The sequence below is a fragment of the Dromiciops gliroides genome, chromosome 1, assembly GCF_019393635.1.
Source record: "Dromiciops gliroides isolate mDroGli1 chromosome 1, mDroGli1.pri, whole genome shotgun sequence".
Lineage (NCBI taxonomy): Eukaryota > Metazoa > Chordata > Mammalia > Microbiotheria > Microbiotheriidae > Dromiciops > Dromiciops gliroides.
Genome location: NC_057861.1, coordinates 336,826,136 through 336,849,148, shown reverse-complemented (window position 1 = coordinate 336,849,148; position 23,013 = coordinate 336,826,136). Strand labels below are relative to the sequence as shown.

Below are 23,013 nucleotides of genomic sequence, written 5' to 3'. Positions count from 1 at the left end.
TTACTGATACATGGATCCTGGTTAAGAATGCAACCTCCAAATACAATGTTTTTGCTATAAGAAAATACTACCCATGATGACTTAGTTTCCAAAAAGGCACTGTAGTAAAAAATTGGGGCAGCCTATACAGTTTTATTTGTACTTTCCGAATTATTGTGATTATAATTAGAAAAATGTTTTCTTTCCAATATAGGTTGTTTCTTGAATTTTAAAGTGGATTCTGATTATATTTTGAGGCCAAATTTTCTTCCTTTGAAAATGTACCTCTCACGTACGATTATGATAATTATAGCACTCAACGAAAAGTTAATATTAAATTTACAAAGACTCACTTTATATAACCAAATTTTCAGGACTACCTAATAAGAAATACCTACAAGTGAGTTTCCCTTGTGGATGCTTATTATATCAAATAACAATCACCATTTAATAATTTACCAGTTTTAGATTACAGATAATAAAAGGCCACTCAATGTATCTCTGAATATTTGTTTAAGCATTAATGCTAAATTTCAATGCCTGTTCCTTATTTACATGCTAAGGATTAGGATTTCCCCAGAAGAAAAACTCTACATTTTCACTCTCCTATGATATTTAAGAAACTTTAAAAAAATTATTATCTCCATACATATTTCCAAAAACAGAAGATAAATTTGTCTTAACGAAATCTTTCCTGAACAATTAAATATGAAAAAATACAAAAATCAGAGGTAAAAAGTTTCAATATAATTTTAAAATATAGATACAAAAATATGGACTGAAGAGTTAAAAGTATGTTCTCCACCATTCCACACATATTAACTACTGCTGAGGTCAGAGTTGCTAAGAGGAAACTGAGACATTGTCTTTTTTAACTCATTATAACTCCAGTGTAACTGCTCAACTTCAGCCCTGTGTCGAATATGGGTCTGAGTGAGTTCTTGCAAAAGATGTTCATTTGTAGAAATCAAGGAACTGTAAGAAAAAGAAAGAAAAGAAATTGTTTTTTCTCTTTAAAATGATGTGCTTAAAATTAAAACTATATAAAATTAATTCAAAAGTTCTAAAACATTTCAAAATTACCATCCTTCCCTAAAGTCTTCATTCAGTATGCCTCAAAAATGAAAGGTTTAGTTAATGATTTTACTTTCCAGAAATGATGCATTAAATGGAGTGTTTAAAATGGAATAAAAGGAACAAAACCATTTCACTCAAATCAATGTTATTACTTGTACAAAAATAAACCCATTCATCCAAAGACCAATGGCAGTAACAATATCTTTTTTTCCTGATAAAAGTATTTTATTATTTTCCAGTTACATGTAGAGATAGTTTCCAATTTCAAATTTTTCTCCCTCCCCTCCTCCCCTAGACAGCAGGTAATCTGATATAGGTTATATATATATATATATATATATATATATATATATATAATAACATTAAACATATTTCTGCATTAGTCATGTTACAAGAGAAGGATCAGAGCAAAAAAAGGAAAAAGCTCAAAAAAGAAAAACAACAGCACCAAAAACAAAAGAAATAGTATGGGTTCAATCAGCATCCATATTCCACAGTTCTTTTTTTCCCCCTGGATTTGGAGAGCCTTTTCCATCATGAGTCCTTTGGAACTTTCTTGTACTATTGTATTGGTGAGAAGAATCTAGTCTATCACAGTTGATCAACACATAATGTTGATGATACTATGTACAATGTTCTTCTGGTTCTGCTCATCTCACTCAGCATCAGTTCATGCAAGTCCTTCCAGGTTTCTCTGAACTCCTCCTGCTCATTATTTCTTACAGCACAATTGAATTCCATTACATTCATATACCACAACTTGTTCAGTCATTCCCTAGTTGATGGGCAACCCCTCAATTTCCAATTCCTTGCCACCACAAAAAGAGCAGCTATAAATATTTTTGTACTTGTGGTTCCTTTTCCTGTAACAATAATATCTTATTAAAAATCACTTCAACAAGCACTTGAGTGCCTTCTCTTTATAAGGAACCACACAAATCCATGGGAAAGGAACTGTGCTAATAGCCATGAGATACAACATGTACATGAATAAATGAATACAAGGTCATTTAAAGAAGGAGAGAGCACTACCAGATGGAGGTGGAGTAGAAGAGAGAAGATGCCATGGAAGAGATGGCACTTGAGATGAAGAAAGGCAAGGATTCTGATATGATTATTGATAGCTGGTTTCTTCCTCTGAAAACTGCCCATTCATAGCCTTTGACCATTATCAACTGGTGAATCAAATGGCTGTTGGAAAAGTCCTTTATGCCTGAGCAATACTAGCTATGTGATTTGACATATAACCTTCACACTAGGCTTACTTCATTTCCCATTCATCCCAGTCATTTCTCATCTGACAGAATCTCACTTCTCTCTTTACAACAAATCAATCACATTTAACCTACAATTCCTACATAGTGGTGGTCTGGCTTCCAGATGTGAGCTGTACTATAATTGTAGGCTGGGAATGATGGGAATGCTAGTTTGCTCTTAAATTCTTTGAGGTTTCTAACAGCAGCATTCCCACCTTTGGCCTGAGGAGGGAAGGAAAAAATGTATATTCTAGACTTGTAGCAGCTACCATGCAAAAGAGGCACACATACTTCATGGACAAGCATGTACCTGCACTATATCCAACTCAGAGAAATTCTTGCAGTGTTTCTTCACCCTGATCTCTAATGTCCCATTCTTTAGCAGAGTCTCCGTATTACCCACTTCTATTCTAAACTTTACTCAATCTAACCTCTAAAATATACCTCATCAAACTCCTCTTCAGAGCCTTAAGTTTTTCTTTGGTATGCTATTCTTCTAATTTATAACCCAAGGTCCTTTTATTATTTCCACACTAAAAACTATTTTTAAAAATTGAGTCACCATGGGATTGGCAAAAATACTTTATCCTGGATATGGAACAATCTTAAGAGCAGGAAATAAAAAGGATAAACAAGCCTTTTTTCTGCTTGGAGAAATAATAACAGCAAAATATTCCAAATATCAGTAAAAGGAATGGAGTTATTGAATTTCTGTGTGAATAATCTAAAAAATCCTTAAATTCATACCTTTCTATTCACTGAGAATAAACTCCCAGTTTCAGTTCTTTTTGTCAAGAACCTTAGTTCTCCTTATGAATCTCTAGTAAGTGTGTTGGTATATAAGTAAATGGATAATTGTGAGTGTGTACATGGGGGAGTAGAAAGTGCAGTAGGATAATAACAATTCACCCTCCCACCCCAACTTCCTGACATTTCTTTAAACTTCCCTCACTGCACTTTTCTACCCTATGTTATCCAAAGGCCTTCCCTCCCCTGAATCATCATCCAACCCTCTGCTACTACACTCCATATTACATAATGTTAAAACTGAAAGGAACTTAAAACATCAGAATTTTAGATCTACAAGGACTTTAAGTGATCAGATTCATTTCATAGATGAGAATCTGAGGCTCAGAGAGGTTATGTTAACATTAAGTAGGGGGCAGCTAGGTGGTGCAGTGGATAGAGCACCGGCCCTGGAATCAGGAGGACCTGAGTTCAAATCCGGCCTCAGACACTTGACACTTACTAGCTGTGTGACCCTAGGTAAGTCACTTAACCCCAATTGCCTCACTAAAATAAACAAACAAACATTAACTAGCCAGTTAATCTCAGGACCAGGACTGGAATGCAGGTCTCCCAGGTTACTGCACTTTTTTACAATACCATAAAAACCTCCAAATGCTCTCCCTCATATGATTTTTTAAAGTAGTAATGCCTTAAATTCTATACATTCCTAGCAATAATGTACCTGTGACTTTCCTGAAGCATTTCTGTGAGTTCCTGAATCCTGGCGTAGTGTTCAAGATGCTCCTTTAAGTTATTAATTTCACTAGACAACTCCTGATTATTGTTTTGAAGTTCTAAAATAGAAATGAAATGTTTTTAGCATTCAGTTTTGTCATTTGTTTCTATATCTTGTGATTTTTAAAATGGTTGTACTCCAGACAAGAAAATGTAATTTGAAAAAAAACCAACTTTTCATATATATACAGGTCACAAAGTTAACTAAAAATAAATCTGTAAATAAAGTTGCTCACTAGATCAATTTTAGCAAACAACATCTATCAGTGCTTCTTATAAAACATGACCTAGATATAAAAGAGACACTGAAGGAAACGTAGAAGAACAACGTGGAACATACTACTTTACTTATCAGACTTATGGATAGGTGAACAATTTATGAATAAATAAAAGTCAGAGAGCAGAGTGAGATGTAAAATACATAATTTCAATTATATTAAAGAGGTTTTGTATAAATAAAACAAATGTAGCCAAAATCAGAAGGAAAGCAGAAAACTGGGGGGAAATTTTATAGTTTTTCAGATAAAGGTTTCATATCTCAAACATAGAAAGAACTTTGCCAAATCTATAAGAATAGGAGTCATTCCCAAATGGCAAAGGGTCAAAGGATACGAACAGGCAGTCTTCTAATGAAGAAATCAAAACAATTATAGTCATATAAAAATGCTCTAAGCCATTACTGATTACAGAAATTCAAAATGAAACAATCTTGATATATCATTTTACACCTATCAGATTGGCTAAAAATGATTGAAGGGGAAAGAGACAAATACTGGAGGGGATGTGGAAAAACTGGGACATTAGTTCACTGTTGCGTGGAATTGTGATCTAACCATTTTGGAGAGCAATCTGGAATTATGCACAAAGAGTTATTAAATTCCCAAACCCTTTAACACAGCAATACTACTACCAAGTCTACTTCCAAAGATGATCAGGGGAAAAAGGAAAAGAACTTATTTGTTCTAAAGTATTTATAGCAGCTTGATTTGTGGTGGTAAAGATCTGGGTTTTGTGGGGGATACCCATCAACTGGGAAATGGCTGAAGAAGTTGTGATATATGTTTATGATAGAATACTTCTATAAGAAATAATGAGCTCAATGACTTTAGAAAAACATGAATAATCTTGCATGAAATAATAAAGAACAAAATGAGCAGAACCAAGAGAAAGTTGTATATAGTAACAGCAATATTGTTTTAAGAAAAACTTTAAGCAATTAGGTCATTTTGACTATTAAAAATGCCCAAATTAACTACAAAGGACATATGAAGGAAAACAGTACATCCAGAGAAAGAACTGATAAATAGATGTATAGAATGATTTTACATATGTACACATATTTGTATATAATGGTAGCCATTTCTAGAAGGGGCAGGGGAAAGAAAAAAAAGAAATTTACATGATAACTTTATTACATATTTAAAAGGAATAGCACATATGAATCATCTTTTTTATTATGTTATAGAAATGCTTGTTTTAGTCTATAAACTAAAAATAAAATAAATAAAAATTTTAAAAAGGAAGAGTATCACCCATAATAACAATTTAAAAATGAGATATAAAGTTTTTATATTCCAGCGGATTCATGATATATATATCATATAAGCAGCTGTGTACTGCCAGTACCTCAATTTCTTCATGTTTTCCTAGTCTATCACCTCTGCTCTGATTTTACTCTTCTCCCTTTACAATCTTAACCTTATTCAACTCAATAAGCATTTATTAAACATCTATTATGGCCCAAGCACAATGCTTTGGCTGGCGATTTAAAAATAAACTCTTTCTCCTCCAAATAGTCCTTAACTTCAAGAAGTTTGCATTTTACTTAAAGTTAATGCATTCAATTATAGTTTAATTTCCACCCTTGAATCTTCTGACCCTGGTCCTTCCAGTACACATGTCCTGAACATCTTCTCAACCTGCCTCCCTCCCCCCAAAACTTACTCTGCTCCACTACAATTTCATGTTACCTAATTGATTCTTGCATAAATTTCTGTGTGACAGTTCTTCTTTATTTTTCCCTGATTTACTTTATAATCCAGGCCCTGCGGCAGTTCCAAATCTTCTCAAACCCCTCCTCCATATCTATCACCTCAGCATTTGACCTTGATTTCTACTTTACTGTATTAAGTTAAAACTATGCATAGTATGATATGATGGTATACTTAAGGAAAGGAAATCAGTTTTTGACCAAACAAGAGATAGAGTATATTATAAAATGCAAAATGGATGATTTTGATTATATTAAATTAAAAAATTTTTGTACAAACAGAAGCAATGCATCCAAAATTAGAAGGGAGGCAGAAAGCTGGGAAACAATTTTTGAGGCCAGTACTTCTGATAAAGGCCTCATCTCTAAAATATATAGGGAATTAAATCAAATTTATAAGAATCCAAGTCATTGCCCAATTGAGAAATGGTCAAAGGATATGAACAGGCAGTTTTCTGATGAAGAAACCAAAGCTATCTATTCACATATGAAAAAATGCTCTAAATCTCTAATGATTAGAGAGATGCAAATTAAAACAACTCTGAGGTACCACCTGACACCTATCAGATTGGCTAAAATGACAAAAAAGGAAGATAATAAATGTTGGAGAAGCTGTGGGAAAATTGGAACACTAATGCATTGTTGGTGGAGCTATGAACTGATCCAACCATTCTGGAGAGCAATTTGGAATTATGCCCAAAGGGCGATAAAGCTGTGCATACCCTTTGACCCAGCAATTCCACTTTTAGGTCTTTTTCCCAAGAAATCATGGAAGGGGGAAAGGGACCCACATGTACAAAAATATTTATAGCTGCTCTTTACATGGTAGCAAGGAATTGGAAGTTGAGGGGGTACCCATCAATTGGGGAATGGCTGGACAAGTTGTGGTATATGAATACAATGGAATACTATTGTGCTGTAAGAAATGATGAGCAGGAGGAGTTCAGAGAAACCTGGAGGGTCCTACATGAGCTGATGATGAGTGAGATGAGCAGAACCAGAACATTGTACATAGTATCATCAACATTGAGTGTTGACCTACTGTGATGGACTATATTCTTCTCACCAATGCAATGGTACAGAAGAGTTCCAGGGAACTCATGATAGAAGAGGATCTCCAAATCCAAGAAAAAAGAAAAAGAACTGTGGAGTATAGATGCTGATTGAACCATACTATTTCTTTTGTTTTGGGTGCTGTTGTTTTTTTTTTTTTCTATTTTGAGGTTTTGCATCACTGCTCTGATTTTTTCTCTTGTAACAGGATTAATGCAGAAATAGGATTAATGTTATTATGTGTATATGTATATGTATATAGATATATAGATATAACCTATATCAGATTACCTGCTGTCTAGGGGAGGGGGGAGGGAGGGGAGGGGGAGAGAAAAACCTGAAATTGTAAAGCTTGTATAAACAAAAGTTGAGAACTATCTTTACATGTAACGGAAAAAATAAAATACCTTATATGTAAAAAAAAAAAAACAAAAAACTATGCATAGTGAGCTTCTCCACTCTACACCTCGAAATCCTTCAATATCTTCACCCATTTCCAACTTTTCTGCTATGGTCTCAGAGAGGCGATCCTTCCTGTCAAAGTCAATGTTATTCAAATCATATTGTCCCAACCCTCTTCTCTTTCTAGAGTTCAACCTATAACCAATCAATAATGTACATAATAATGTGTAAACAATGATATAATGACTAACATCATTTTCTCTTTTGTTTACCTTTAGCCTCTTCCTGTCTATTGGATCCAGGGTGTCTACAAATGTACACACAAGTATCCCATTCTTGTTAAAAATCTTCACTTGACCCTTCATGACCTCAAACTATTTTGTCTTAGATCACTCTTCCCTTTTACTAATAAACTCGAAAAAAAAATCATTTGTACTTACTGCCTCCAACATCCTTATAACTCAATCATTCATCAACTCTCAGTCATATAGTTTCTGAATTTACCATTCTACTGAAACTCTTCTCCCAAAGATTACCTGGATTCCCACTCCCCTCCGCAATTTTGGCAAGATCTGTCAGTGAGTTCTTTGTTACTGTCATTGTTGTTTTTCGGTTTTTGTTTTTTGTCAGGGCAATGAGGGTTAAGCGACTTGCCCCAGGGTCACACAACTAGTAAGTGTCAAGTGTCTGAGGCCACATTTGAACTCAAGTCCTCCTGAATCCAGACCCAGTGCTTTATCCACTGTGCCACCTAGCTGCCCCCATCAGTGAATTCTGCTGGCAAAGCCTCTGAGAACCCAAGGTCACTTCCATACCATGATACAGTAACGATACTAGCAGTTCCAACTACTAATACTCCTCTAAAAGTAAAAGATCACAGCAATAACAACACCAACAAAACTATAAAAACAAAGGGTACAACCAAAAAGATATTCTTAATCCATCAGTTTGACTTTGCTTCAAAATCAACCACTTGAGTTTAACTTCACTCCACTTGACTTGCTTATTCAACAGTTCAACACTGGCTGTGTGTCTTCTGTGTGTAAAGCATTAGGTGCCAGGGAAAAAGAAACAAGATCAAAATAGTCCCTGTCCTCAAAAAGCCTATATTCAAATGAAAATAGGAGAGGAGAAGGAGATTCAACTTTTACCCAGATAAAGAAATACAAAGTAATGTAAAAAAAAAGAGAACATTAGGTTGGAGGTGGTGAAAGGAACTAAAGAATTCCCCATGGAGGAAGGAGCCATTCTAAGAAGTAGAAATGGTAAGCATATAAGTGCACATGTAGGAGATGGTATGTGTGAATGCAAAGAGGTGGAAGATGGAATGCTGAGTTCAGTCTAGCTGAAATGTAGGGTATGTGTGGCGGGGAGTACAGTCAGATAAGGGTGGAAAGGTAGATTTTCATTTATAAAAGGGATTCAAGGGGAAATAATGGGAATTAAAAACCTCTAAGATTGTAGGCTGCCAAGAAAGTAAAGGGAGTTTCTTTACCTAGAAGTTCCTTATACCAATGAAATTACAAGTACAGTCCCTTTCCCTATCCCTATCTCTGAATACTTCACATATAACCTACTAAAGGAAAGACAATATGTTTTCCACAAGAAGAAATAACACCTGATAATCTAACAATCATAAATGAGGAAACATGGAAAAAAGTTTGCTGCTGTCACTTTAAAAAATTGCCAGGTTATGCTTTGTATAAAAATATACTAAATAGTTTTTTTAAATTAAAAAGTTCTATTAGCACAAAGTCATTTTGTGAGTTAGTGCTTCTCTGAATTTAGGAAACAAGTCCCCATTGTATTTTAAATAAATAATTCTTACAGCAATTAAACTATAGACATGAGAGTGGAAAAAAAAATAGAAGTATTACTTCAGTTAGCAAATAAACCCAACACATTTGGGAATAAGCTGAACTTGGCAGATGTGAATTGGAGAAGTTGTGAAACATATCCTTCCCAATAAACATAGAAAAGAAGGTAGAAATGGTAACAGCAGCTGGTTGCTATGACAATAGAAACAAATTTTGATCCCGATTGAGAAGGCCATATTCACAGGATTAAGGGAGAAACAAAGTTATTTTCTTCCTTAATGAACTGTAGTTTGAGTGGTAATTGCGGTATAAGTAGTTGGAAGAATAGATCTTTTTTTATACCAATGCTTTTGAGAGGCAAGAACATCATTATCATTTATTAAACAAATACACTTACCAAGAGATCTACAAAGCTCCAAAGGTAAACCTTAAGGGGTTCATGGCTCAGAAAAAGTTGGAGCAGAAACTGCAGGCAGAAAAAATGATCATGGAAGCCTTCTGACCAGGAGAAGGGCTTCTATTATAAGCTATACCATAACTTTGGGAATGTATCAGGGGAATCATTTAGATCCATAGGTTTTTTTTTTTGTTTGTTTGTTTTTAGTGAGGCAATTGGGGTTAAGTGACTTGCCCAGGGTCACACAGCTAGTAAGTGTCAAGTGTCTGAGGCTGGATTTGAACTCAGGCACTCCTGAATCCAGGCCGGTGCTTTATCCACTGCGCCACCCAGCTGCCTCCAAAATCACTGAATCTTACAGCTAGAAGGGATCTTAGAAATCTATTTCAAATTTCATAAATAAGGATACCACTCTCCAGAGGTGTGTGGTAATTTACCTGTCACCTTAACCAGAGCCAGAACCAGAACCAGAACTGAGGTCTTGATTCCCAGTCTTTGCTTTTATTACAACTGATATTTTGCTGCAAATGACATCAGCATCTTCTAAGAACTAGTTACACCATAATAGTTGTATTTTGATAACAAAGATACATCTGAGTAAAAATTAAAAATAGACTCAATTAAAAATTAATAATAATTCTCAGGATTTCAGTTACATGTACCCTAACATTCAGTAACCTAAAGATTGTGACTATTACAAATGAGAACAATACCTTTAACTAGTTCTGAATACATGTTAAATGAAATAACATTACACGTAACAATTACTTCCAAAGGATACACAGTGAAAAAATCTAAGCAAAAATGTTAAACTAAATGGGATTAAGACCTGAAAAATGCTGTTAAATATGCAGAATTGGCAGATGAGTTTCAATGCAACCATAAATAGTTATATTTAGAAAAAAATTAATCTAAACCATATTTATATGAGACTGTGCTCTAAGCTGTCAGTTAAGATACAGAAAAGGGATATAGGAATCATTATAAACTGCTCTGAAGCTACAGTACTACTATGACCAAAACATCCACAAATGTTGAACACTATCAAAAAAGAGTTTAGATAAAAGGTGATACCAGAGGTAAATTAGGAGAGGAAGGAATAGTTACCTCTCAGATCTTTGGAAAGGACAACAGTTTATGACCAAACAAGAGATAGAGAATATTATGAAATGCAAAATGGATGGTTTTGATTACATTAAATTAAAAAGGTTTTGTAGAAACAGAAGCAATGCACCGAAAATTAGAAGGGAGACAGAAAGCTGGGAAATAATTTTTATGGCCAGTACTTCTGATAAATCAAATTTATAAGAATCCAAGTCATTCCCCAATTGAGAAAGGGTCAAAGGATATGAACGGCAGTTTTCTGATGAAGAAATCAAAGCTATCTATTGCCATATGAAAAAATGCTCTAAATCACTATTGATTAGTGAGATGCAAATTAAAACAACTCTGAGATACAACCTGACACCTATAAGATTGGCTAATATGACAAAAAAGGAAAATAATAAATGTTGGAGAAGCTGTGGAAAAATTGGAACGTTAATGCATTGTTGGTGGAGCTGTTAACTGATCCAACCATTCTGGAGAGCAGTTTGGAACTATGCCCAAAGAGCTATAAAGCTGTGTATACCCTTTGATCCAGCAATACCACTATTAGGTCTTTTTCCCAAAGAGATCATAAAAAAGGGAAAGGGACCCATATGTACAAAAATATTCATAGCTGCTCTTTTGGTGATGGCGAGGAACTGGAAACTGAAGGGTTGCCCATCAACTGGGGAATGGCTGAACAAGTTGTGCTATGTGAATGTTATGGAATACTATTGTGCTGTAAGAAATGATGAGCAGGAGGAGTTCAGAGAAACCTGGAAGGACTTGCATAAACTGATAATGAGTGAGATGAGAAGAACCAAAAGAAAATTGTATACAGTATCAACAACATTGTGTGTCGATCAACTGTGATAGACTTGATTCTTCTCAGCAATACAATGATCCAAGATAGTTCTAAAGGACTCATGATGGAAAATGCTCTCCAAATCCAGGAAAAAAAAAAAAGAACTGTAGAATCTGGATGCAAATAGAACCATACTATTTCTATTGGTTTTTCTTGTTGTTTTTCTTTTTTGAGGTTTTTCCTTTTTGCTCTGATTCTTCTCTCATTACATGACTAATGCAGAAATATGTTTAATGTAATTGTACATATATCAGATTATTTGCTGTCTTGGGGAGGGGGGAGGGAGGAGAGGGAGGGAGAAAGGTTTGAAACTGGAAATCTTAGGAAAAAATTTTGAAAACTATCTCTAAATGTAACTGGAAAAAAATAAAACATTTATATGGGAAAAAAAAGAAGAATAGGGTTACTTGTCTGTTTTGATCTGGTTGTCTAGGAAGAGAATAATTTTGACATGACATTCAAAACTGAATCTTCCTGCCTCTTTCTTGTCCACACCAAAAGGAAAGCAGTGAGATGCAATAGCTGACGGTACGTAATTGATCCACAACCTCCTCCATCTCCCTCCCCTCCAACTACGGAGGCCATGCTTCCTATAGATCTCTCCTATTGAAATGTGGTCATGTAATTTTGATTTTTAAATGTTGCATTTGGTCAAATAAAAGTGAAAAGAAAGTTAGAAAGAGTTTAGAAACAAAAGAGAAAACACTATTTTACCCTTATAAACAATCTTGATGCAGTTGGACTTGGAAGAATGTATATTTAGGGTAGGCCAAAAGACACGAAGGGGTCTCAATATTTAATAACTCCTTTATTTTTTGTTATTAATTTATAATACCATAGCATATACAGTATATAGGAAATGAATTTATATTATGTGTGAAAAATCAAAATCTCATAAATGGTGAAAAATGAAGAAAAAAATAATTTTCAAAAAGTTTTTAAAACATCATTAACTTTTGGCCCACCCTGTAGTTCTGGTATTCACAGATCAAGAAAAACAACAAGGGTATAGAGGTGGTCCAGGAAAGGGTGATTAAAATAAGCAGAATGTGGGAGAACTAGTAAGACAAAGAGAAGTTAAGGCACTTCTTTCCTGAATGATAACTAAAAGAAGAGGTATATGATCACTGTTTATAAAATATGAATGATATGGTTAAGTGAACATAAACTTGTTTAATAAATATGGGAATATAAGAACTTAAAGGGAACCAGTGAATTTTGTGAAAGACGACATTTTGGGACATGTAAAAATATATGATGATGGTCACAAATTTATGGAACTGATTATTTCAAGAGAGTAATGGTCCCCAAATATAAGTAGGTTCAAAGGGAAATTAAAATAAATTTAAGAACAATAGATCCAACTGATTTAGTCCTTCTGTACTTTGAATTTTCAAAAGATGAATCACAAGGTCATTAAAGAACTGAACGACATTAATTTTGGTCCTGTTCTTTTTTTTCACTAGTTTTAGTACACAAATACATCATGTATGAAGTTGAACTAACCAATAAAATTTCAAAACAGTTAACTACATTTTAACCAAATTCTGGTATAAGGTATCTAGAGATGGTAATAGTTTTTCCATTTCCCTATAAAATTCCCAGTTAACGGGGGTTTGTAGACAGTTAAATATTCAGAAAACAGCTTTTGAGTAAACTTAGGGAAAGTGTTTGGGTGGGGAGGAAGAAATCATCTGGACAAATAAAAGGTTAAGAATATCAAGGGAATTGGGGCAGCTAGGTGGTGCAGTGGATAGAGTACCGGCCTTAGATTCAGGAGGACCTGAGTTCAAATCCAGCCTCAGACACTTGACACTTACTAGCTGTGTGACCCTGGGCAAGTCACTTAACCCCAAATGCCTCACCAAAAAAAAAAAAAGAAAGAAAGAAAGAAAAGAAAAGAAAAGAAAAAAGAATATTGAGGGTATTAAAGGAAAAAAAAAATGTGAAGGAAGGTGGCCTAGATCTCAAAATGCATTACAAAATGGTAATAATCAAAACAATCTGGTACTAACTAAGAAATACAGTGCTGGATCAGTGGAATAGATTGGGTACACAATACATAGTAGGTTATGTTCATAGTAATCTTTGTTTGATAAATGCAAAGATTGAAATTTGGGGGACAAAAACTCACTATTTGACAAAACCTTCTGGAAAACCTGGAAAGCAGTTTGGCAGAAACTGGGTATAAACCAGTACCTTACACCATGTAGCAAGATAATGTCAAAATGGGTACATGATTTAGACACAAAGGGTGATACCACAAGCAAATTAAAGGAACATGGGATAATTTACCTATCAGATCTATGGATAAGGGAAGAATTTATTGCCAGACAAGGAATAGAGAGCATTTCAGGATACAAAATGGATATCTTTAATTACCTTAAAATAAAAAGGTTTTGCTCATGCAAAACCTACACAGCCAAGATTAGAAAGAAAGCAGAAAACCGGGGGGGGGGGTGGAGAATTTACAGCAAGTTTTCTGATAAAGGCCTCATCTCTCAAATATATAGAGGACTAAGTCAAATTTATAAGAATATAACTCAGTTTACAGAAGAAGAAATCAAAACTTTCTATAGTCATATGAAAAAATTCTAAATCACTACTGACTGAGAAATGAAAATTTAAACAATTCTGAGGTTTCACCTCCCACCTATCAGATTGGCTAATAGGACAGAAAAGGCAAATGACAAATGATGTTGGAAAATTGGGACACCAATGCACTGCTGGTGGAGTTGGGAACTGATCCAACCATTCTGGAAAGCAATTTGGAATTATGCCAAAGGAGTATAAAGTATAAAGCTGTGTATATTCTTTGACCCAACAATAGCTCTACTGTATCTGTATCCCAAAGAGACTTTTTAAAAAGGAAAAGGAACCGTATGTACAAAAATATTTATAGCAGCTCTTTTTGTGGTGGCAAAGAATTGGAAACTGAGTGGATCCCCATCATCTAGGGAATGGCTGAAGAAATTGTGACATATGATTATGATAGAATATTATTCTGCTATAAGAAATGATTAACAAGATACTTTCAGAAAAACCTAGAAAGACTTAACATGAACTGATGCAATGTGGACTGAATAGAACCAGGAGAACATTGTATATAATAACAGAAATACTATACAATGATCAACTGTAAAATGACTTAGCTATTCTCAGCAATACAAAGATCCAAGACAATTTTGAAGGACATATGATAAAAAATGTTATTCACCTCCAGAGAAATAACTGAGGGAACCTAAATATAGATCGAAGCATACTGTTGTTGTTTTTTTACTTTATTTTTCTTAGGCTTTTTGGTCTCTGCTTTCTTTCACAATATGATTAATATGGAAATATGTTTTGCATGACTGTACATAAATAACCTTTATCAAATTGCTTGCTTTCTCAATGAGAGAAGAGAGGAGGAAGGCAGGGAAAAATTTGGAACTCAAAATTATAAAAAACAAAGGCTAAAAATTATTTTTACAAGTACTTGGAAAAATTAAAATATTAAAACTTAAGAAAAAGAAAAAAAGAAAGAATAAAATCATCTCGTTTCCCCACTTTGATCTCTCCTTTCTCCTTTTTATTTATTTATTTGTTTCTGTAGGGCAATGAGGGTTAAGTGACTTGCCCAGGGTCACACAGCTAGTAAGTGTCAAATGTCTGAGGCTGGATTTGAACTCAGGTCCCCCTGAATCCAGGGCCAGTGCTTTATTTCCTGTACCACGTAGCTGCCCCCTCCTTTCTTCTTTTTAAAAAATGTTAATCTTTTGCCTGCTTTTGAACACTTATGTTTAGTTATACCATTTACATCTTCCTTCAACAGAGCTAAATGCCTTGTGATTGTCTTAACAGTATATATTTACAAACACAATTTAAAATTACATTAGGCAAATTATGCCGTTTCTTATTTCTCTTGCTATATAATTGCAAACTATGGTTCTCAATTGTGTTAGTATAATATATGATTCTTATTATTTTAGTATTTAATCTTACCTGTGATTAAAGACTAAAATACTAATTTAATTAAAGATCAAGTACAAAGTAATAAAAATAAATATGCTAATACCAGAGTAGCTTCTTATGGCTAAGAAATGTAACCAAATAAACTTGAAACTCACCATTAATCTGCATAGTTAATACAGCTGAAGAATCTCCCTGTCTAGCATCTTGTTCCATATTTAACAAACGTGATTTCAAACTGTTGTTTTCTTCCAATGATTTGCCTAATTGTTGTTTCAAGGTATCCTAATGGCATAAAAAATACAGAGATAAAAAATAAACTTGACTAAATTTCCCTTAGGCATTAGCAACAATGTAAGTATTATAATTTTTGAACCTAATGTCTTTTCAGTATTTTTGACAATATAGGTATTCATATAACTCTGTATAAGGCATTACCAAAATCAAATAATAGTCACTGCTTACAAGGAACTCTTTCTTTAGTAAGACATAATACATGTATTCAAATATAATAAACATTTGAATGTCAAAAATTTATAAGCATAAAACATTTTGGAAACAAGACACCAATTTGATAGGCATGCTCTCATGCCTTCATTCGAGTCACTGATAAAAACATCTACAACAAATTTCCCTCCAGGTTACCATCTACCGTGTGTGTGTGTGTGTGTGTGTGTGTGTGTGTGTGTGTGTGTGTGTGAGATTGTTGAATGTGACAATATGATTTCCTACTGACAGGAAGATCAGAGGTTGAACCGACATGAAAGAGAGAATGTTGTCCAAGATAGAGATTATCAAAACAGAGAAATCATTTTAACAGAAAATAGGTCTGTGGTTACCATATAGCCAAAGGTAAAGGAAAGGTCAGAGAAGAGGATTTCAGAACAAAAAGTTTCAACTCCAATCATGTGTTTCATGTTGGCCACAAAACACAAATTTGGTCAAGATGTACAGTGGAGGTAGGTGTCTTGAAGCCCAAGCTGGGTAGCAAGGCACAAGCAAAAGTGACACCCAAGTATTCTATCACAAGTAAAAAGGTTCAAGAAAGAACAAGAGGGGCATCTAGGTGGTACAGTGGATAAAGCACCGGCCCTGGATTCAGGAGGACCTGAGTTCAAATTTGACCTCAGACACTTGACACTTACTAGCTGTGTGACCCTGGGCAAGTCACTTAACCCTCATTGCCCCGGCAAAAAAAAAAAAAAAGAAGAAGAATAATAAGAAAGAAAGAAAGAAAGAAAGAAAGAAAGAAAGAAATAAAGAAAGAAAGAAAGAAAGAAAGAAAGAAAGAAAGAAAGAAAGAAAGAAAGAAAGAAAGAACGAACGAACAAGAGGAAATAGGCAAAGAACAGAGCTCTTATCAAATACTAAAAAGAGCATCTCTAAATCCAAAACAAGAAACTAGACTGGATCCATACAACTATGTAAAGTGCAGAGAACTAAAGAAGAGTTGCTGTTTGTCCTTCGTTCTTGAAGAGGACCATGATGTCAGGGAGATGTCATGACTTGCAGTGAATTGGATTTAAGAGAGGGAGAGCTATGCAAGGTCACTAAACTCACTCCTCCAGAGCCATATGGGTCCAGTGGCAAGATTATACATCAGGACGGCTGGAGATGGCCCTAGATGTTAAAGGCAATCAGGGTTAAGTAATTTGCCCAGGGTCACACAGCTAGTAATTGTCAAGTGTCTGAGGCCAAATTTAATCTCATATCCTGAGTAAAAGGCTAGTGCTCTACCTACTGCTCCACCCAGCTGCCTCTTGGGGAAGAGTAGGAAGGAGCCAGGGGTAGGTTTTACTGATGATCCCAATTCAGGGACTGTCTGACCCTCTTGTTTGACTTTAGCAGTTTTCTGTGGACCAATAACATGTCACAGATTTGTTTTTCACTTATAGTGAAACAATACTGTGTAGAGAAAAGCTGTATTCTATAGGTGTTAGTTTTTGAAACAGAAAAGATTCTTTGTTCAAATAAGCAATTGTGGCCATCATTCAAATTACTTAAGTTTTTATTGTTAGGTATCAATTTTCAAGCATTTAATATACATTTGTGAAATAATCCCTAAAAACCAAAGGAAATAAGTATAGTAAGTTTCGATAAAGAAATCTTTGGTATCTCTGACAAATGCTTTTCCAGTCTATGCTTGAATACGACCATAGTGGAAACTTAGGAAGACTCCCAAGGCTACATGGCTGTGGTAGCCATGGTCATCCAGTTCTCTCCTAAACTAATCCTCATGCTTTATAAGCTGAATTTGAATTAGAAAGGAAGTGGTCTAGAAGCTGAGCATCTCAGAAATATTTTCTGGAGTTGCAACTATTGGCAAGGGTTTCCTTCAATTAAGAACTACAGAAAAGAGTCGTGTTTTATCTTTTAATTCTTGCGTTCATAAACTTCAACCTTGAAGAAGATTTGATTGGATTTTATGGTCCATTAGTGCCTATGGCATTTTAAACAAACAAAACCTTAAGCCTCTGGTCTAAGCTAAATTTAGGCTTACCCCACACAATTTTTGGCACTGGAAGCAGAGGATCTTTTTGTTTTGTTTGTTCTTTTAAAAAATTATTTTATAATGGCCTCATGATCAATTTTTTAATGTAGAAAATCAGGAAAAGGGGTAACATTTTTAAAAGAGATGGGTTTAGTAGATTGGATTATGTTCCCTCCTGTTTCCTCTACCTCTCCCCACTCCTCATGGCCAGCCTGCTTCTAGTACAATTCGCTTATACCTTCTGAGTACACATACTCCTCCCCACACCTCTTTGCCCCAGAATGGCTTCAGGTACCATCCACGGGTTTTTACTCACATCACCAGAAAAATCTGGACCAATTAGTGAAGTATGAGTGACTGGCAGATTGGGGCGGATCCAATTCAGAAAAGCAGGATTGTCCATTCACACAAGCTCTCTGTAGTTAATGGGGAAGAAGTATGATGTCTACCACCATAAAAGGTGGGCAGAGAGTAATGATGTACTTTCTCATGTTTAATAAATGCAAATGTATTAATAAAATTATATTGGAATATCTAGGAACAAGATAGCAAGGAGCCGTCCATCCTTCCAAAACTTAGGGCTTTCCTGAAAGCCTCTACTCTAACCGGCTGTTTGAAACTACAAATGTCTTCATATCCAAACTTAAGGGACTGTCAAAATGCATTCTTAGTGGTAAATCTAGTTCAACTAGAGCTTGGATTGTTTTAACTGAAGAACCCCTGGGGGACCAAGAGGCCATATACCCAAGTTACTGTAGCAAGAAAAGGGAGAGCATCAAATATAAAAGGTGTGGCTGGATATTGGCAGCCATGTTACAATTCTACTAGGGCCCCTCAACAACTTCATAGGGGTACTCCAATCTCTACTGTAGGCTTGGGGAGACAAAGCACTGAGAAAGGAATACCCTACTGGAGGACTCCCATGTTTGGGCCTCAATTGTGGTGGCTGATCAGGGCAGTGTATTCTGGGCATGGATATTATGAGTTCTTGGAAGTTAGTACTTGTCCAGATAGACCTCCACGTGGAGGTCAGTTCTGACCCTGTTCCACCTCTTAGATTCAAAATTTTGCTTGTGTTCTGAAACTCTCTATTCTGACCTTGTCTTGATTTTACCTTTTAGGTACTTGGACTTCTGGGCATAGACATGCTTTCTGTTAAAATTATGTATCCATTATCTACCCTGGGCAATACTCTCTGCTATACTAACTCCTAAACCAATTACTGTTGATAGGGCTAAATCAAAATCCTTGGGGCTGGTCTGAACCATCTCCTATGGTTAAAATTAAATAATATCAGGAATATATGAGTAGTGGTGATAGTAGGTCCCAACTAGTACGTCCCTAATAACGGAGATAAAGGAGACTGGAGTAGTCTGTTATGCAAAACTATCTGTTTAATTACCCTGTGTGGCCAGTGAAGCTAGATGTCCCTAGTGATCAATAGCAGGTTAACAGGAGTTGAATAAAGCAGTTATTCCAATCGCTACATCTGTTCCTCATCTTGTCCGGCTAGAGTGGGGTGGGATTACTGATCTCACCTATCCTTTTCTTCTTCATCCCTGTGGCTGAGACCAATTAGACCCTTGTTTGCTTTTATCTGAGGAGTTCAATATACTTTTACCATTTTTCCCCACATCTGAACCTTCCTTCACATTGCCACAGTTTAACAGACAGAGACCTAAGAGTCCTCACTTCATGAGCACATTAACATATACCTTTATACTGAAGGTACACTAGCTAACTCTGCTGGATGAGGCCACAGTAACATAAGTCTTGTAATGGATGGTGGCTCATATGACAGACAAAGGGTGGGAGATCAGACCAAATAAAATTCAGGATCATTCCCTTCAGGTAAGACTTTAGTAATACATCAGATAGGGAAAACCCAGATGATTCTAGACATGATCCACAACAAGCTACTGACACTTGCTTTCTTAGACTAAGAAGGAAATTCAAAGGCTTAACAGACTCTGTGTTCAAGAGAATCCATAGTCCAAATCTGGCTATTTTAATGGCTCTTACTTATTAAGTTATTCATAAGTCTGACTTTTTTGAAAGGGAATTAGAACAGGTTGTAGACTTGTGAGATTTAAAGTAGACTATCCAGAAATATTTCCCTTTGGGTACATATGATTCTAAGGGTTCTTAGAGATTTCTGGTACTTGAAGAACCAGGTACCAAGGACTGGCCAAATTAAATCACTAGGTTTTTGGAGCTGTAAACTTTTTGAAGTAGCCACTCATTCATTATGTTCCAGAAACGATTGCTTTCATGTTATCAGACCCTGATTGCTACTGAAAGGATCACACTGGGACACATAATTACTCTTCATCCAGAATTACCCATCATGAATTAAACTAATGGTCCTTTTAATAAGATAGGTAAAACACAAAAGGTTTCCACTGTCAAATGGAAACAGCACATCAAAAATCATGCTTGATGGGTCTCTTATAATATTACTGCAGCTAGGCTGATAAAGCACTGGGCCTGGAGTCAGGAAACCTGAGTTCAAATTCAGTCTCAGAAACTTGCTAGCTATATGATCATGGCCAAGTCAGTTAACCTCGGTTTGCCTCAGTTTACTCAACTGCAAAATGGGGATGATAATAATAATAGTTGTACCTACCTCCAAGGGTTGTTGTAAATATCAAATGAAATAATATTTATTAAGTGATTAGCATAGGGCCTGGACATGGTAGCTGTTATATGAATGCTAGCTATTATTGTGTTGTTGTTGTTGTTGTTTTTTAGTGAGGCAATTGGGGTTAAGTGACTTGCCCAGGATCACACAGCTAGTAAGTGTTAAGTGTCTGAGGCTAGCTGCCCCAGATATTATTGTTATTATGATTGTTTATTATTTTTATTATGGTCCTTCCTAAACAAGTTGTGACATTGCTAGAGGCTGAGACCTCTTAATCACCATCCTTGGGATTCATTTTTGTTAGTCAACGTCCTTCTTAAACATACAGTATGGGGACTATATCCAGAAATTATTGTTGTAAAAGTAAAAGGCGGGGGCAGCTTGGTGGCGCAGTGGATAAAGCACCAGCCCTGGATTCAGGAGTACCTGAGTTCAAATCCGGCCTCAGACACTTGACGCTTACTAGCTGTGTGACCCTGGGCAAGTCACTTAACCCCCATTGCCCCGCAAAAAAATAATAATAATAATAATAAAATAAAAATAAATTAAGGTAAAAGGCAAAAGCAACAACAAAAAACTTTAAACAAAATAAACAAAATAAGAGAAAATAGAGACAATTATAAGGCCTAGAACGTACAACAGAGGTAGTCTGTGATTTATGAACATTTGACTTGAAAACAGATGGCAAGGAGTCAGTCTAGAGCTCAGCCCAGCCTCCATTTAGCAACTGCCTCTTCTCTAATTTGGAGTACCTCACAATGACTGACCCAGAAAGTTGACTTCTTTAAGAAAGTTATGAAGAAGTGCTATGTCCTATACAGTTGTACGGCTTCAGAAATGCGGTCTTCTTTTGCAGATTTGCAAAGTTATTAATGCCTACTAGTATCTACTATATTTCTGTGCCATCCACAAAGGAGTTCCTTCTCTCCATACCTATACCAGGAAGCCACTGAGAGGGAAGGAAATCAATATCTTGAATCTTTTAGAAGATGGGATATATTTTCCCACAGAAACAATAGTGTAAATAGTAGTTAGTTATGGTTGAATTAGTACCATTATATAAATATACTTCAAGTACAATATAAGCTAAACAAGCTTTTGTGTATTGACCTTAGAAACTCACTACAATTTATAATATTGTATCGTTGGAGAAATGTGTTCCAAGTTATACAAATCAACTTAACAAACAAACTTTTCAAATATAACCCTTTCTTAAGTCAAAGGCTGTTTGTACTTCAATGTAGTCAAACTTGGAAAGAATACAATAGAATCATTACTTCCTGTGATAGTATTCTTCTATTAATTATTCTTCTTTATTCTTCTACTAATGTATACAATCCCCCACCTCACATATCTAAGAATTAACATGCATGGCTCACCATCTCCTTAAGTGTGTTGTTTAATTCCAACATCAGCCCACTAATCCTTATATTGTACTGCTGCTCTTGTTCAGCAAGATTTTGTAATGCTTCATTTTCTAAAATCAAGTGATTAATTTTTTCACTCATGATTGATGAATTTTCCTGACTGGATGCAGATGTTTGCACAGAAGATAAAACATGTCTTGCCTGACCTGAGATTAAAAAGCAAGTATTAATATTATTTACTTCACTCTATATCAGTTCCTGTAGATTTTTCCAGCTCTTTAAGTATAATGTAGTACCCCAGCTTCTCTCTTATTATCATGTACATTGTTACTGTTGCTCTCTTTTGAAATCAAGATTGTTAGCCCTGCTAAAAATTCAGGTGACCTGAAGCACAACAGATTTTGCTCCAGATCCTACACAAATCTTTGTTTCAAGAGTATTTCTTACAAATAACATTTTTGGGCTCTGTTTTCTAATGTATACTGCTATTCTTTTCCATTTAATGGGTCATGAAATAATCAGAATGATTCCGTGTCTTTTAAAAATAGATACTATTCATCAACATTATGTGTTGATCAACTGTGACAGACTAGATTCTTTTCACCAATACAACGGTACAAGAAAGTTCCAAAGGACTCATGATGGAAAAGGCTCTCCAAATCCAGAAAAAAAAAAAGTAAATGTGGAATATGGATACTGATTGGACCATACTATTTCTTTTGTTTTGGGTGCTATTGTTTTTCTTTTTTTGAGGTTTTTCCTTTTTGCTCTGATTCTTCTCTTATAACATGACTAATGCAGAAATATGCTTAATGGAATTTTATATGTATATATATATATATTTTATATATATATATATATATATATATATATAAACACCTATATCAGATTACCTGCTGTCTAGGGGAGGGGGGGAGGGAGAAAAATTTGAAATTGGAAATCTTATATAAACAAATGTTGAAAACTATCTCTACACGTAACTGGAAAATAAAATACTTTCATTAAAAAAATTTCCAACTCATCATACTGTCCCTATGTCTCAGCTCTGTAATCAATAATATTGATTTTGCCATTATTTTTAACCAATCATAACTCGTTCCTGCTTACAAAGTCCTAT

General features: G+C 35.2%; 1 protein-coding gene across 1 annotated transcript in view; it reads right to left on the bottom strand.

The window, feature by feature from the left end:
* Positions 1 to 120: 120 nt before the first annotated feature.
* The window catches only part of CEP72 (centrosomal protein 72), a 54,701-nt gene continuing 31,808 nt past the window's right edge, over positions 121 to 23,013 (bottom strand). Inside the window, exons 9-12 of the mRNA XM_043976746.1 lie at positions 21,909 to 22,102; positions 15,556 to 15,682; positions 3,784 to 3,895; positions 121 to 954 (exon numbers count right to left, since the gene is read on the bottom strand). Coding sequence (XP_043832681.1) covers positions 798 to 954; positions 3,784 to 3,895; positions 15,556 to 15,682; positions 21,909 to 22,102 — 590 coding nt within the window. The 3' untranslated portion in view covers positions 121 to 797. The remainder of the gene's footprint in view (positions 955 to 3,783; positions 3,896 to 15,555; positions 15,683 to 21,908; positions 22,103 to 23,013) is intronic.